General features: G+C 33.8%; 1 protein-coding gene across 1 annotated transcript in view; it reads left to right on the top strand.

The window, feature by feature from the left end:
- CATSPERE (catsper channel auxiliary subunit epsilon) overlaps window positions 1-18,302 on the top strand; it is a 239,544-nt gene that overhangs the window by 113,023 nt on the left and 108,219 nt on the right. Inside the window, exon 9 of the mRNA XM_024133633.1 lies at window positions 16,779-17,256. Within this exon, the coding sequence (XP_023989401.1) occupies window positions 16,779-17,256 (478 nt within the window). The remainder of the gene's footprint in view (window positions 1-16,778; window positions 17,257-18,302) is intronic.

The following is an 18,302-nucleotide window of genomic DNA, read 5'->3' as shown; positions in this document are numbered from 1 at the left end:
AGAAATGAAAGGAATCCAAATCAGAAAAGAAGTAAAGCTGTCACTGTTTGTAGATGAAATGATACGTTACATAGAGAATACGAAACTATAAGACTCTGATGAAAGAAATTAAAGATGATACAAACAGATGGCGAGGTATACCATGTTCTTGGATTAGAACAATCAACATTGTGAAAGTGACTATACCACCCAAAGCAATCTACGGATTCAATGCAATCCGTATCAAACTACCACTGGCATTTTTCACAGAACTAGAACAAAAAATTTCACATTTTGTATGGAAACACCAAAGACCCCGAATAGCCAAGGCAATCTTAGCAAAGAAAAACAGAACTGGAGGAATCAGGCTCCCTGACTTCAGATTATATTACAAAGCTACAGTAATCAAGACAGTATGGTACTGGCACAAAAACAGAAATATAGATCAGTGTAACAGAATAGAAAGCCCAGAGATAAACTCATGCACATATGGCAACCTCATTTTTGCTAAAGGAGGCTCGAATATACAACAGAGAAAAGACAGCCTCTTCAATAAGTGGTGCTGGGAAAACTGGACAGCTACATGTAAAAGAGTGAAATTAGAACACTGCCTAACACCACACACAAAAATAAACTCAAAATGGATTAAAGACCTAAATGTAAGAGCAGACACTATAAAACTCTTAGAGGAAAACATTGGCAGAACACTTATGACATAAATCACAGCAAGATTCTTTTTGGCCCACCTCCTAGACTAATGGAAATAAAAACAAAAATAAACAAATGGGACATAATGAAACTTAAAAGCTTTTTCACAGCAAAGGAAACCATAAAGAAGATGAAAAGAGAACCCTCAGAATGGGATAAAATATTTGCAAGTGAAACCACTGACAAAAGATTAATCTCCAAAATTTACAAGCAGCTCATGCAGCTCAATATCAAAAAAACAAGCAACCTAATCCAAAATTGGGCAGAAGACACAAATAGACATTTCTCCAAAGATATACAGATTGCCAACAAACACATGAATGAATTCTCAACATCATTAATCCTTAGAGAAATGTAAATCACAACTACAATGAGATATCACCTCACACCAGTCAGAATGGCCATCATGAAAAAATCTACAAACAATAAATGCTGGAGGGCTTCCCTGGTGGCATAGTGGTTAAGAATCCGCTTGCTGATGCAGGGGACACGGGTTCGTGCCCCAGTCCGGGAGGATCCCACATGCTGTGGAGTGGCTGGGCCTGTGAGCCATGGCTGCTAAGCCTGTGTGTCCGGAGCCTGTGCTCCACAATGGGAGAGGCCACAACAGTGAGAGGCCCGTGTACCACACACACACACACACAAAAAATGTTGGAGAGGGTGTGGAGAAAAGGGAACCCTCTTGCACTGTTGGTGGGAATGTAAATTGATACAGCCACTATGGAGAACAGTATGGAGGTTCCTTAAAAAACTAAAAATAGAACTACCATATGACCCAGCAATCCCACTACTGGGCATATACCCTGAGAAAACCATAATTCAAAAAGAGTCATGTACCAAAATGTTCATTGCAGCTCTATTTACAGTAGCCAGGACATGGAAGCAACCTAAATGCCCATTGACAGACGAATGGAGAAAGAAGATGTGGTACATACATACAATGGAATATTACTCAGCCATAAAAAGAAACGAAATTGAGTTATTTGTAGTGAGGTGGATGGACCTAGAGTCTGTCACACAGAGTGAAGTAAGTGAAAAAGAGAAAAACAAATACTGTACACTAACACATATATATGGAATTTTTAAAAAAAGGTCATAAAGAATCTAGAGACAGGATGGGAATAAGGATGCAGATCTACTAGAGAATGGACTTGAGGACCTGGTGAGGGCAAGTGTAAGCTGGGACAAAGTGAGAGAGTGGCATGTATATATATATACACTGCCAAATGTAAAACTGATAGCTGGTGGGAAGAAACCACATAGCACAGGGAGATCAGCTCGGTGCTTTGTGACCACCTAGGGGGGTGGGATAGGGAGGGTGAATATACACTGCCAAATGTAAAACTGATAGCTGGTGGGAAGAAACCACATAGCACAGGGAGATCAGCTCGGTGCTTTGTGTCCACCTAGGGGGGTGGGATAGGGAGGGTGAGAGGGAGGGAGTTGCAAGAGGGAAGAGATATGGGGATATATGTATATGTATAGCTGATTCACTTTGTTATTAAACAGACACCAACGCACCATTTTAAAACAATTATACTCTAATAAAAATGTTAAAAAATTAAAAATTTTAAAAATAATGCATAAATTAATAAAAGGATAGACAAAAGTATACATGATAACAACCTTTAAAAGAAAGCCAGGGTATCTATATTAATTTAAAAGTATATTTCAGAGCAAAGAATATTACCACTGTTAAAGAGGGTCATCTCACAATAGAGTCAGTTCATCACAAGCACATAAAAATCATAAATGATTATGAACATAATTATAGAGCTTCAAATATATGTAGCAAAAAGCAGAACTTCAAGGATAAACAGATAAAACCACAATTATAATCAAATGCTTTAATACTTCTTCTAGTAATGAATTAGAGCAAAAAGAGAATCAGTAAGTGAGTAGAAGACTTGGACAACACTGTAAACCATCTGGGTCAAATTGAAATTAATAGAACATGTCAAAATACTCAGAAAAGCAGCAAAATATGCATTCTTCTCAATTACATATGGAACATTTACTAAGATAGATCATTGTTCTAGGCCATAAAACAAGTCAAGGTATGTTTAAAAGTATTCAGATCATACAAAGTTTGTGTTCTCTGACAACAGTGGAATTAAATTAGCAACAATGACAAAAGGATATCTGCAATATCAAAAAAAATTAGGAAACTTACACACTTCTAAATAATGAATGAGTCAAAAGACAATTCTTAAAAAGTAATTAGAAAGTGTTTTGAGCTGAAAGAAAATGATAACAGTACATGTCAAAATTGGCAGTGCCGTACTAAAGCACTATTTAGATGGAAGTTTATAGTATTAGTCCCCTGTATTAGAAAAGGAGATATGTCTCAAATCAATGATCTCTACTTCCACATTAAGAAAATAGCAAGAAGATGCACAAATTAAACCAAAAGTAACAGAAGAAAGGGAATAGAAAAAATCATTGTGTAAATTAATTCCATAGAAAACAGAAACTGCAGAGAAAATCAGTGAAACCAAATGCTGATTATTTGAGATCAACAAAATTGATAAGTCTTTACCCAGACTGACTAAAGATTTTTTTTTTGCTTTGCTGAGGATTTTTTTTCTTTCTTTCTTTCTTTCTTTCTTTCTTTGTTTGTTTGTTTTATTTGGTTGCACTGAGTCTTAGTTGCAGCTCACAGGCTCCTTTTTTTTTGAATTTTATTTTATTTTATTTTTCTCTACAGCAGGTTCTTATTAGTTATCTATTTTATACATATTAGTGTATGTATCTCAATCCCAATTTCCCAATCCATCCCACCACCACTATCCCACCCCCTGCTTTCCCCCTTGGTGTCCATACGTTTGTTCTCTACATCTATGTCTCTATTTCTGCCTTGCAAAGCAGTTCATCTCTCCCATTTTTCTAGATTCCACATATATGCATTAATATATGATATTTGTTTTTCTGTTTCTGACTTATTTCACTCTGTATGACAGTCTCTAGGTCCATCTACGTCTCTACAAATGATCCAATTTCATTCCTTTTTATGGCTGAGCAATATTCCATTGAATATATGTACCACATCTTCTTTATCCTTTCATCTAGACTGACTAAAGATTTTTTTAAGCCACAAATTACCAATATTAGGATTGAGAGAAGTGGACTCACTACCAAGTCTACTGCTATTATAAGGTAAGAAAATAATGTTTTTCAGACTATACTACAAAGCTACAGTAATCAAGACAGTATGGTACTGGCACAAAAACAGATATGTAAATCAATGGAACAGAGTAGAAAGCCCAGAGATAAACCCACACACATATGGTCACCTAATCTATGACAAAGGAGGCAAGAATATACAATGGAAAAAAGACAGTCTCTTCAGTAAGTGGTGCTGGGAAAATTGGACAGCTATGTGTAAAAAATGAAATTAGAACACTCCCTAACACCATACACAAAAATAAACTCAAAATGGATTAATGACCTAAATGCAAGGCCAGACACTGTAACACTCCTAGAAAACGTAGGCAGAACACTCTTTGCCATAAATCACAGCAAGATCTTTTTTGATCCATCTCCTAGAATAATGAAACTAAAAACAAAAATAAACAAATGGGACCTAATGAAACTTAAAAGCTTTTGCACAGCAAAAGGAAACCATAAATAAGACGAAAAGAAAACCCTCTGAATGGGAGAAAATATTTGCAAATGAAGAAACTGACAAGGGATTAATCTCCAAAATATACAAACAGCTCAATATCAAAAAAACAAACAACCCAATTAGAAAATGGGCAGAAGACCTAAATAGACATTTCTCCAAAGAAGACATACAGGTGGCCAAGAGGCACATGAAAAGATGCTCAACATCACTAATTATTAGAGAAATGCAAACAAAAACGACAATGAGGTACAAGTCAGAATGGGCATCATCAGAAAATCTACAAACAACAAATGCTGGAGAGGGTGTGGAAAAGGGAATTCTCTTGCACTCTTGGTGGGAAAGTAAATTGATACAGCCACTATGGAGAACAGTATGGAGGTTCCTTAAGAAAACTAAAAATAGAACTACCATATGACGCAACAATCCCACTCCTGGGCATATACCCTGAGAAAACCATAATTCAAAAAGATACATGCATCCCAGTGTTCATTGCAACACTATTTACAATAGCCAGGACTTGGAAGCAACCTAAATGTCCATCAGTGGAGGAATGGATAAAGATGTGGTACATGTGTACAATGGAATATTACTCAGCCATAAGAGGGAACAAGATTATGCCATTTGCAGAGACATGGATGGACCTAGAGACAGAGTGAAGTAAGTCAAAAAGAGAAAAACAAATATCCTATATTAATGCATATGTGTGGAATCTAGAAAATTTGTAAAGATTAACCAATTTGCAAACAGAAATAGAGACACAGACATAGAGAACAAACATATGGACATAAAGAGGGGAAGTGGGGGGGATGAATTGGGAGATTGGGATTGACATATATACACTACTATGTATAAAATAGATAACTAATGAGAATCTACTGTATAGCACAGGGAACTCTACTCATTGCTCTTTGGTGACCTAAATGGGAAGGAAATCCAAAAAGGAGGGGATATATTTTTATGTATAGCTGATTCACTTTGCTGTACTGCAGAAACTAACACAACATTGTAATGCAACTATACTCCAATAAAAATTAATTTTAAAAAAGAGTGTTTTAAACAACTTTTTAAAGTTGAAATATAGTCAGTGTACAATACTATGTTACTTTCAGGTGTACCACTTAGTGATTTGACATTTGCATACATTATGAAATGATCACCACAATAAGTCTAGTAACTAACCATCTGTCCCCATACAATTTATTACAATATTATTGACCACATCCTTTATGCTATCTGTTACACCCCTGTGACTTATTTATTTTATAACCAGAGGTTTGTACCTCCTAACCCCCTTAATCTGTTTCATAGTCCCCCCTCCATGACCACACCCCAGAACTACCAGTTTGTTCTCTGTATTTATGGGTCTATTTCTATTTTGTTGTGTGTGTTTGTTTTGTTTTTTAGATTTCACACATAAGTAAGATCATACAGTATTTATCTTAATCTGACTTATTTCACTTAGCATACCCTCTAGATGCATCCATCTTTCACAAATAGCAAGATTTCATTCTGTTTATGGCAGAGCAATTTTCCATTTTATTATTTTATGATTATATCACATCTTTTTTTATCTATTCATCTATCCATGGACACTGAAACTGCTTTCAAATCTTGGCTATTACAAAATAATGCTGCAGTGAACATTGGTGTGTATATATCTTTTCAAATTAGTGGTTTTGTTTTCTTTGTGTAAATACCCAGAAGTGAAATTGCTGGATCATATTGCAGTACTATTTTTAACTTTTTGAGAAATTCTATACTGTTTTCCATAGTAACTGCACCAATTTACAGTGCTGCCAACACTACACAAGGTTCCCTTTTCTCCACATCCTCACCAACACTTATTGTTGTCTTTTAAACTATAACCATTCTGACAGTTATAAGGTGTTATCTCATCCTGGTGTTAATTTGCATTTCCCTTATGATTAGTGATGTTGAGCATCTTTCATGTGTCTGTTGGCCATCTGTATGTTTTCCTTGGAAAAATGTCTAATCAGGTTCTCTCCCCATTTTTAAGTTATTTGTTTTATGATGTTGAGTTGTATGATTTCTTTACATATTTTGGATATTAATCCTTTATTGGGTATATAATATGCAAACATCTCCTATTCAGTAGGCTGCATTTTACTTTTGTTGATAGTTTTCTTTACTGTGCAAAAGCTTTTTAGTTTGATGTAGTGCCATTTGTTTGCTTTTGTTTTTGTTGCCCTTGCCCGAGGAGACAGATCCCCCAAAATACTGCTAAAATCCATGTCATAGAGCATACTGACTGTGTTTTCTTCTAGGAGTCTTACAGTTTCTGGTCTTATATTTAAATCTTCATCCATTTTGGGTTTATTTTTATATGTGGTGTGAGATTGTATGTGAGTTTGATTTTTTTGTATGTTGTTGTCCAGTTTTGCCAACACTATTTACTGAAGAGGCTGTCTTTTCCCCATTGTATATTCTTGTCTCCTGTGTCTTAGATTAATTGATCATATAAGTGTGGGTTATTTGGGGGTCCTCTATTCTGTTCTGTTTATCTCTGTGTCTGTTTTTGTGCCAGTACCATACTGTTTTGATGACTGTAGCTATGTAGTGTTTGAAATCAGGGAGCATAATTCCTCCAGCTTTGTTCTTATGATTGTTTTGGCTATTTGGGGTACTTTGTATTTTCATACAAATTTTAGAATTACTTTTTCTGTAAAAAAATGCCATTGGTATTTTTAAAAATATTTTTAAATTTTTATTGGAGTGTAGTTGACTTAACAATGTTATGTTAGCCATTGGTATTTTGATATGGATTGCATTGAATCTATATATTGCCTTGCATAATATGGTCATTTTAACAACATTAATTTTTCCAATCCATAAGCATGGTATATCTTTCCAATTTTTGTGTTGTCTTCAAGTTCTTTCATCAGTGTCTAATATTTTTCAAGTCTTGACATTTTTGGTTAGATTTATTCCTAGATATTTAATCTTTTTATGCCATTGTAAATGAGATTGTTTTCTTAATTTCTCTTTCTGATAGTTCATTATTAGTGTATAGAAAAGCAACAGGTTTCTTTATATTAATTTTGCTTCCTGCAACTTTACTGTATTCATTTATTTGTTGTAATGGTTTCTGTTTTCTGGTGTTTTGGGGGGTTTTTGTTTGTTTGTTTGTTTGGTGGAGTCAGTAGTCTATAGGATTTTCTATGTATAGTTTCATGTCACCTGAAAGCAGTGACAGTTTTACTTCTTCCTTTCCAATTCGGATTCCTTCTATTTCTTTTTCATATTTGATTGCCATGGCTTCCATTACTAGATTGAATAAAAGTTGTGAGAGTGGGCATCCTTGTCTCATTCTTGATCTTAGAAAAACACTTTTAGCTTTTCACTGTTAGTTTGGTGTTGGCTGTGGGTTTGTCATACATGCTGTTTATTATGTTGAGGTATGTTCCCTCTATACCTATTTCGTTAAGAGTTTTTATCATGAAAGTATGCTGAATTTTGTCAAAAGCTTTTTCTGCATCTATTGAGATGATCATAATATAATTTTTATTCTTCAGTTTGTTAATGTACTGTACCACATCGATTGATTTCTGAATATTGAACCATTTTTGCATCCCTGGATTAATCCCACTTGATCATGGTGTATGATCCTTTTAATGTATTATTGCATTTGGTTTGCTAATATTTTGTCGAGGAATTTTGCATCAATGTTTATCAGTGACATTAGTCTGTAATTTTCTTTTTGTGTGGTGTCTTTGGTTTCTGGTATCCATGTAATGCAACATTTGGAATGATTTCAGAACCATTCCTTCTTCTTCAATTTTTTGGAATAATTTTAGAAAGACAGATGTTAACTTTTCTTTAAATTTTGATAAAATTCACATGTAATTTTTTTGTTTATTAGTTTTTTAAATTACTGATTCAAGTTAATTACTGGTAATTATACATTCTTCCTGATTCATTCTTGGGTAGTTGTTAAGTTCTAGGAGTGTATCCAATTTTTCTATATTGTCCATTCCATTGGTGTGTAATTGTTAATAGTAATCTCTTATGCTCCTTTTTATTTCTGTGGTATCAGTTGTCACTTCTCTTTTGTTTCTGATTTTATTTATTTGGGCTATCTCATTTTTTTTCTTGATGAGCCTGGCTAAAGTTTTATCAATTTTGTTTATCTTTTCAGAGAGTTAACTCTTAGTTTCATTGATCTTTTCTATTGCCTTTTTAGTCTCTGATTTTATTTATTTATGCCCTGACCTTCATTATTTCTTTCCTTCTACAAACTTTGGGTTTCGTTTATTCTTCTTTTTCTAGTTCTTTTAGGTGTAAAGTTAGATCATTTGAGATTTTCCTTGTTTCCCAAGGTAGGCTTGTGTCGCTATAAAGTTCCCTCTTAGAACTGCTTTTGCTGTATCCCATAGATTTTGGATCATTGTGTTTTTGTTTTCATTTGTATCCAGATTTTTTATTTTCTCTTTTATTTCTTCAACCCATTGGTTGTTTAATAGCATGTTGTTTAGAATCCATGTGTTTGTGTTTTTTGGTTTTTTTAAAGAAGATGTTGGGGTAGGAGTTTATTAATTAATTTATTTATTTTTGCTGTGTTGGGTCTTCGTTTCTGTGCAAGGGCTTTCTCTAGTTGTGGCAAGAGGGGGCCACTCTTCATCATGGTGCGCGGGCCTCTCACTATCGTGGCCTTTCTTGTTATGGAGCACAGGCTCCAGACACACAGGCTCAGCAGTTGTGGCTCATGGACCTAGTTGCTCCGCGGCACTCAGGATCCTCCCAGACCAGGGCTCGAACCCGTGTCCCCTGCATTAGCAGGCAGATTCTCAACCACTGCACCACCAGGGAAGCCCTGTTTGTGTTTTTTACAGTTTTGTTTTAATTATAGTTGATTTCTAGTCTCATACCATTGTGGTTGATAAAGATGCTTGATATGATTTCAGTCTTCTTCAATGTATTGAGACTTGTTTTCTGCTCTAGCTTGTCTTCTATCCTGGGGAATTTTCTATGTGTACTTGAAAAGAATGGGTGTTCTGCTTTTTGGGGATGAAATGTTTTGTGTGTATCTATTAATTCCATATGGTCTAATGTATAATTTAAGGCCAGGGCTTCCATATTATTTTTCTGTCTAGATGATCTATCTGTTGATATAACTGAGGTCTTAAAGTCCCCACTTTTATTACATTACTGTCAGTTTCTCTCTTATGTGTGTTAATATTTGCTTTATGTATTTAGGTGCTCCTACGTTGTGTGTATATATATTGGCAATAGTTATATCTTCTTCTTGGATTGATCCCTTTATCATTATGTAATGTCTTTCTTTGTCTCTTGCTATGGTCTTTGTTTTAAAGTCTATTTTGCCTGTTATAAATATTGTTATAAATATTTTGCGTGTTATAAACTTTCAGTTTGCATGTGTCTTTAGATATGAAGTGAGTCTCTTGTAAATAGCTTATATATGGGTCTTATTTTTGTATTCGTTTAGCTACTCTATGTCTTTTGATTGGAGCATTTAGTCCATTTACATAATATTGATAGGTATGTACTTATTGCCACTTTGTTGTTTTCCACTTGTTTTTGTAGTTCTGTTTTGTTCCTTTCTTCTTCTTTTGTTCACTTTCCTTGCGATTTAGTGACTATCTTTAGTGTTATGTTTGTATTCCTTTTATGTGTGAATCTATTATAGGTTTTTGGTTTGCAGTTACCATGACGTTCATATATAACAACCTATATATAGATGTGTGATTATTTTAAGTTGATGGTCTAAAATTGAACACATTCTAACCAACCTACCTTTTTACCCACCCCCTTTTTTTAATGTTTTTGACGTCTTTTTTACATCTTTTTGTTTATGTATCCCTTAACTACTTATTGTGGTTATAGATTATTTTTCTACTTTTATATTTAAACCTTCCTAATAGCTTTATAAGTGGCTGATCTACTATCTTTACTGTATGTTTGCCTCTACCAGTGAGATGTATCCTTTTACAATTTTTATATTTCTAGTTGTAGCCTTTTCTTTTCCATTTAAAGAAGTTTCTTTAACATTTCTTATAAAACCAGTTTAGTGGTGCTGAACCCTTTTATCTTTTGTCTGTAAAAGTCTATTCCTCCTTCAAATCTAAATTATAGCCTTGACAGGTATTTTTGGTTGTACATTTTTTTCTTTCATCTCTTTTGATATATTGTGCCACTCCCTTCTGGCCTGTAACATTTATCCTGAAAAGTCAGGTAATTCTCTTATGGTAGTTCCTTGTATATAACTAGTTGCTTTTCTCTTGCTGCTTTTAAGATGCTCTCTTTATCTTTAATTTTTTGTCATTTTAATTATACCTTGTCTTGCTCTTCATCTTGTTTGGGACTCTCTGTGCTTCCTGGACCTGAATGTCTGTTTCTTTTCTCAGGTTAGTGAAGTTTTCTGCTCTTATTTCTTCAAAAATTCTCTGACTCTTTCCTTCTCTCTTCTCATCCCTTCTCTCTTCTCCCCAATAATGCAAGTGTTAGTATGCTTGATGTTGTCCAAGAGGTCTCTTAAAGTATCCTCATTTTTAAATTCTTTTCTTTCTTCTGTTCAGTTCATGTGGTTTTCACTACTCTGTCTTCCTGATCACTGATTTGTTCCTCTGTATCATCTAATTGACTGTTGATTCTAGGCTATTTTAAAATTTCAGCTATTGTATTCTTCTGCTCTGTTTGGTTCTTTTTTATATTTTTTAACTCTGTTGAAATTCTTACTGTGTTCATTCATTCTTCTCCCAAATTCATTGAATATTTTATATTCATTATCTTGAACACTTTATCAGATATATTGCTTATCTCCATTTCACTTCATTCTATTTCTGGGATTTTGCTGTGTTTCTTCATTTGGAACATATTCCTCTGTCTCATTTTCCCAATTCTTTGTTGTTTACTTCTATGTGTTAGGTAGGTCAGTTATGTTTCCTGATCTTATAGAAGTGGCTTTACGTAGGAGACATTCTATGGGCCCTCTGGTCACCAGAACTATATGCTTTAGTGGTAGCCCTGATGTAGGCTGAATACACACTTCTGTTGTGGTGGGCTGACTACTGTGAGTGTGCTGGTCAGTGGGGCTGGCACCTCGCCAAGTTGGCTGTGAGGCTGCTCTTTGGATGGTGGCTGTGGGCCCACTGAAGAGAAGGGTAGGCTTGCTGCTCAGTTGGCTGTGTGGCCCAACGGGTATGGGGCTTCTGCAGCCCATTGGAGGACAGGGCTGGGTTTCTGTGTAGCTATCTGCATGGATCAGGTGGGCTCTTTGCTGGTGCCAACCTGTTTCACAGTGGGGCCAAGTTAAACAACTTTAAATACAAAGTTAAAACAAATTTACACAAACTACCAAAGCTTCCCTAAGACAAATAGGTGACATGAATACCCCTATATCAATTAAAGAAATTGCATTTTTTATTTAAAAACCTTCCCACAAAGAAAACTTTAGACCAAGAGTATTTCATCAGTGAATTCTATGATATATTTTTAAAATAAATGACACCACTTGTAAACTCTTTCAGAAAATTGAAGGGGGGGGACACTTCCCAATTTATTCTATGAGGCCAGCATTATGTGATACCACAACCAAGAATAAATAACACATTACAAGAATATAAAACTGCAGACCAATATCTCTTATAAACAAAGATTTAAAACTTATAAACAAAGTTTTAGTAAACCAGATCCAAAAATATATAAAAAGGAAAATACATCATGACCAAGTGGGATTTATCTTAGGAATGAAAGAGTGATTTACAATAGAAAGTCAATCAACGTAATTCTCCTTATTAGAAAATAACAAAAGAAAAACTATATGATCACCTCAATAGGGACATAAAAGCATTTGACAAAATCCAATATACACAACTGATTTTAAAAATCAGCAAATTAAGAATAAAAGAGAACTTTCTCAACTTAACAAAGAACCTTTATGAAAAACCTTAAGATAGCATTGTATAATGGTAAAAGACTATTTAGTCTGCTCAGATTTAATGTAATTATTGCTGTTGTTGGTTAAACTTACCATTTGGTATTTGTTTTCTATTAACACCATTTGTTCCTCTGTTTATTTCTTCCCTTTCTTGCTCAAAATAAAGAAGAAGGTGAGAATGTTTACCCACACCACTTCTATTCAACATTGTACTGACAGTTCTAACAGGTGCAGTGAGTTAAGAAACAAGTAAAAGGAATCTGTATTGAAAAGGAAAGTGTCTTTATTCAAACATTATTAGATGTAGAAAAGCTTATGAAATCTATTTTTCAAAAAGCTATCAGGGCTAATAAGTGTGTTTACCGGATTGCAGTATACACGATCAATGTATAAAATCAATTACATTTTTATATGAAATATAACAAGTTAATTTTGTATATGAAGTATATAAACATATAAATGAACAATCAAAAATTGAAATTTTTAAAAATACTGTTTAAAATAGATTCAAAAATATTAAATACTTAGGGGTAAATCTGACAACAGATGTGCAAATATATACACTTAAAAACTACATACATTATTGAGCGAAGTAAAAGACTTACATGGGGAAATGTATCATGTTCATAGGTGGAAAAAACTCAATATTGTTAAAATGTCAATTCTTGAGAAATGCAGCACAACTTCAATTAAAATCCTAGCGGGCTTTTATAGAAATTGAGAAGTTGATTCTAAAAGTCATATGGCAATTCAGGGTAGAACAAAAAACTTATCTAGAAATAAATGCCACTAAAATTGTATGAGATCTTTGTTGGAATGCAGAATATTTTAAAATTTTTAGATCCTTCCTAAACTTATCTATAGATTTGATGCAGTGTTACTTTGTGGAAATCAGAAAATGATTCTAAAAGGTATATGAGGGAGTAAAGGGCTGAGGGTTAAGAGGGGGTTGGGGCAAAGGATTTCTTCTACCATGTATCAAAATTTATTATAAAGCTATAGTAATTAAGACATTATAAATTATTTATAGCTGCCTTTTTTCATTTACTTCCACATCTCACCAACCTTCAGTGTGTCCAATCATTATTATTTAAACTCTTTAGCAGGTGTGAAGTGATATTTCATTTGGTTTTATTTATATATAATAATATAGCTGCACTAGCTTTCTTATGTTTCATGCTTATATGATGTAAGTTTTTCTATTATTTTACAATTAACCTGTCTGTGACTTTATATTTCTTGTAAACTGCATATAGGGTCTTGCTTTTTCTCCAGTGTGACAATATCTGCCTTCAAATTTTAATAGTTAGTTCACTTAAGTTTAATATAACTATTGCTAAGGTTGGGGTTAAGTCTGCCATCTTGGCATTTGTTTTCTATTAATGCCTCTTGTTCTTTGTTCCTTTCTTTCTTGTCTTCTTCTGGATGAATCACGTATTTTCAGTATTTCTATGTTGTCTCCTATATTGATTTTTTTTAATTCAAAATTATTTTTTCGTAGTTGCACTTGACTTTACAATAATCATCTTTAATTTATCAGAATCTAAATTTAAATAAAATTTACTTCACAACAGTGTAAAAACCTTATAACTACACAACTCCATTTATACCCCACCCATCCCTTGTACTCTGGTCTCATATTTATTTCTAAATATGCTTTAAATCCCAAAATACCTTGTTAATATTTTTGCTTTAAAAAGTCAATTGTCATAAAGATATATAGATATAAACTGATAGCAAAATAAGTTTTTTATATATACCTTCACGTGTGCACTTTATTTCTGTCTGTACATCCAGTGTTCCTCCTGGTTTCATTTCCCCTCAACCTGAAGAATGTCTTTAAAATTTCTTGTATTACAGGTTCTCTCAGCATTTGTCTGTATCAAAGTGTCTTTATTTTTTTGCCTTCATTTTTGAAGGACATTTTCCACCGAATACAGAATTATAGGATGACAGGTGGTTTTTGTTGTTTTTCAATTTTTTTAAAAGCAATTTATAAAGACATCATTCCATTATCTTATGGCTTTCATCATTTTTGGTAGGAAGTGAGTCATTATTCATGTCATTGTTCTCAAATATATAATGTGTCTTTTTACTTGTTGCTGCTTTAGAGTTTTCCTTTTATCTTTGGTTTTCAGCACTTTTATTAAGTGCCTAAGTGTAATTTCCTTTGTATTTATCCTGTTTGAGGTTCAATTGAACTTCTTGGATTTCTGGGATTATGTCTTTCATTAATTTTTGGTGTTCTTGGACATTATTTCTTCAAATACTTCTTCAGCACCATTCTCTTTTTCCTTTCTTGGATTCCAAAAACATATATATGAGACCATTTAATATAGTCCCACAGATCTCAGATGACCTGTTAATTTTTTTTCAACTCTGCTTTTTTTCTTTGTATTTCAGTTTGATTACATGCTATTAACCTCTCTTCAAATTCATTGCTCTTTTCCTCTGCTTTTCTCAGTTTACTCTTAAATCCATCTAATAATTTCTTTATTCTTGGTATCATATTTTTAATTTCTAGCATTTCCTTTCTGTTTTTTTTATCATTTACATATTTTAGCTGTAATTCCCCATCTCTCCATTCTTTTTGACCATATTTCCACTAGATCTTCAGTGTTTTATCATAGCTATTTTCTTTTTTGCCATGCCTGGTATCTTAGCACTGACAGGATTCCAGAGATCTCTTCATATTTCACAACTGAATCACCAGCTTTCCAAACCCTAGAAGAGCCATCTCTGCTCTATAGTCTAGGTGCCAGCTTTTTTTTTTTTTTTTTTCTTAATCACTGAAGATTTCTCTTTCCTCTCTCATCAGCCCCTGGATTTTCTTGCCTTGGGAGATCTCTATCTCTCTCTCCTGATTCCCTGACCCCAATTTAGCATGGAGACTGCTTTATACTTTCAGTAAAGGCCACACATATCTCAGAGGGAGAGTTTTTCTCAGCTCTCTTATCCTACTCCCTGTCTATGGCAGCTGAGCATCCAGAATGCTGATGGATTTCTCTCAACTTTGCTGCCTTGCTGCCTGCCCCCTCCCTGTCTTCAGGAGGTTACTGCTTTATATTTGGGAGAGACCCTGAATGCATCAGAGGGATTACTCAGCTTTCCTGCTTTGCCCCAAGACCTTGGCTTACTATACCCAAGCACTAAGTGAAGATCTATAGGAAAGAGTTTTGGGTGGGTGAAATCTCATTCCATGGCTGGGGCTAATTGGAATTCCCATCTATCATGTTTATGACAAATTCCCCTTCCCATCCCTCTGCCAAGAATAGTGAGAATAGCTGTGTCTTTTCTATAAAGGGCTCATCATTTTGTTTCTTATCTATTTCCCTTTTGAGAATTGTTTCACACTCATTTTTAGCAACAGAAGTTCTAGGCTTTAAATTGAATCTTCGTTTGGTAAAATGTCTTTTTACCCCAAATGGTGTTTTTTTTTAAATTATCATTTCGATTTCTGTCTACATCCTGTTTGAGTATAAACTAAATATTTGGACATTAAATAAATGTACAAATTTATTTAGGGAGACAAGATGTTCACAAAAGACTCCTGTTGGTTGTCATGGACATAGAAGTTACATTTTAAGTAAAAATCTTTAAGAATTAGAAACAGTTGGGAAGGGTAGAGAGGGGGAAAGGGAGACCTTGACTCCCTAAATGAAATTACGCCCACTGAATTTCAAACATAGCAGTCTGTGCATGGCCTACCTCTCTAACAGTGTCCATAAAATGGTAGTATTGTTTTGTCTCAGGTTTTAAGTTCTCTCTTCTCTTTAACCAAGGAAGTTTGAATTCCAAAAATAATGTTTGAAGTATCCTTATATTTTTTCCCCTTGTTGGTTATTTATTTTAAATATAGCAGTGTGTACATGTCAATCCCAAACTCCCTAACTATCCCTCCCCTCTATGCTTCCACCCTGGTAACCATAAGTTTGTTCTCTAAATCTGTGAGTCTGTTTCTGTTTTGTAAATAAGTTCATTTGTATCATTTTTTTCAGATTCCGCATATAAGCAATATCATATGATATTTTCTCTTTCTCTGACTTACTTCACTCAGTATGACAATCTCTAAGTCCATTCGTGTTGCTGCACATGGCATTATTTCATTCTTTTTAATGGCTGAGTAATATTCCATTGTATATATGTACTACATCTTCTTTATCCATTCCTCTGTCTATGTAAGTGTCCTTATATCTTGACCTTAGTAAACATCAGGGTCAAAGGGGCACTTCTGGCCAGAGTGGATAAATACATAAGAAAAGAGAAGGTTGAAGCTCCTTGAGGATTTAAAAGGGAATTAAGAATAATTATTTCTACTGATAGAAAAGTATATAAAATAATAAAATCACTGGAATAATTTATTTTTATGCTTGCGTGTAATATATTTTCATGTAATATATTTCTAGGTCTGAAGTATTAGTCAGAAATATAATAAAAATTAAATCTTAGTAGTTACTCTTTTATTTTTAAATGTAGCAAATTAGAAGATGGGAACTGCTAACACTGTCCCTAAAATCAAAGATTGTCTAATTATTTTCAATTTTGTCACAGGATAAAGGAAGAAGAAGCAGCATGGCAATCTGGACAGAAAAGGAGGTTTATCTTGGATATGCTTTGCTTAAATTTGTTAAAATAATAACTACTGAGAAACTGAAAGAACTTCTAAATATGTCATCAGCTGCTACTCTGACTATACACAATGTTGAGTATACAGGACACCCTTTGGAACTTGCCTTGTTATTAAATTACTGCATTACATGTAACATCATCAAAAAGATTTACCTAGTGATATACAATGAAGATACAAAACAGTGGGTATTCCAAGACTTTGCATTAGATGTCACTACTGACACTTTTTTAATTCCAAATTTTATATATTCAGCAATGCCAGAATTAATACTATGGGACAAACATAGGATCTACTATTATTATCATAATTTCACAGATACTGGAGTTTTACAAACACCTACAGAATTTGGAAATCTATCAAGATTATCACATAACAGCACTATTCATGATGTTTTTATGGGTAAGGTATTCTCATTCTGCAAAAATTATTCTAGATTTCATAATAGATATCTTGCTTATGGAGGTGTAATAATTTTAATGTATTAATATATGGTGCTTTTGATAAAGGTGCTGTTTTACCACTTTTAAAATTCTATTAATCTTTAAAATTCTATTAATGTTCAGTAGGATCTCACAAAGCAAAATGGCAAACTCAGATTCTTTTTTCAGAGGTTCATTTTGGTCAATCAGCAGATAAATATGCAACTTACATATGCATTTTCAATGTATGTGTTGCTGTGTTCATTACCTAGGGCTCCCATAACAAAGTACCACAAAATGGTACAAAATTAAAACAGCAGAAATTTATTGTCTCGGTTCTAAAGGCTAGAAGTCCACATTCAAAGTGTTGGCAGGGCCATACTCCCTCTGAAAGCTAGGGAATCTTTCCTAGCTTCTAGTGACTTGCTGGCAAACCTTGTCATTCCTTGGCTTGCAGCTGCATCATTCCAATCGCTGCCTTTGTCATCACATAGAATTCTTGCGTCTTCACATGTCTTCTTGTTATAAGGACACCAGAGCCAACCCTATTCCAGTATGACCTCATCTTAAATAATTATATCTATAATTACCCTATTTCTAAATATGGTCACATTCTGAAGTAGTATTTGGAGTTAGAAGTTTGACATATCTTTTTTGAGGGGACACAATTCAATTAATCTATAACAGGTGTTGTAGAGTTAAATAGATATGTTTTCAAGTCCATGAACATGTCATTTAACATTTCCAAACCTCAGTTTTCTAATCTAGAATATAGGACTGTCATGTTGATTAGATAAGGAATTGTATATAAAATGTTTAGAATAATACCAGGCAAGTGGTAAACCTTCAATTAATAGTAGTTATTCTTCATGTTATTATTCCTGAGGCAGTGTACTAAACATTACAGGAAATGCAAAGAAATAGAAAGTTTAATTCTCAGGGAATCTAGCTAGGAGATAAATTAACCATGAAATTTTTTTTTTTTTTTTTTTTTTTTTTTTTTTTTTTTTTTTTTTGCGGTACGCG

Source organism: Physeter macrocephalus, chromosome 4, assembly GCF_002837175.3.
Source record: "Physeter macrocephalus isolate SW-GA chromosome 4, ASM283717v5, whole genome shotgun sequence".
NCBI lineage: Eukaryota > Metazoa > Chordata > Mammalia > Artiodactyla > Physeteridae > Physeter > Physeter macrocephalus.
Note: the sequence above shows the minus strand (reverse complement) of the source record. Positions and strands in the feature narration are given on the sequence as shown.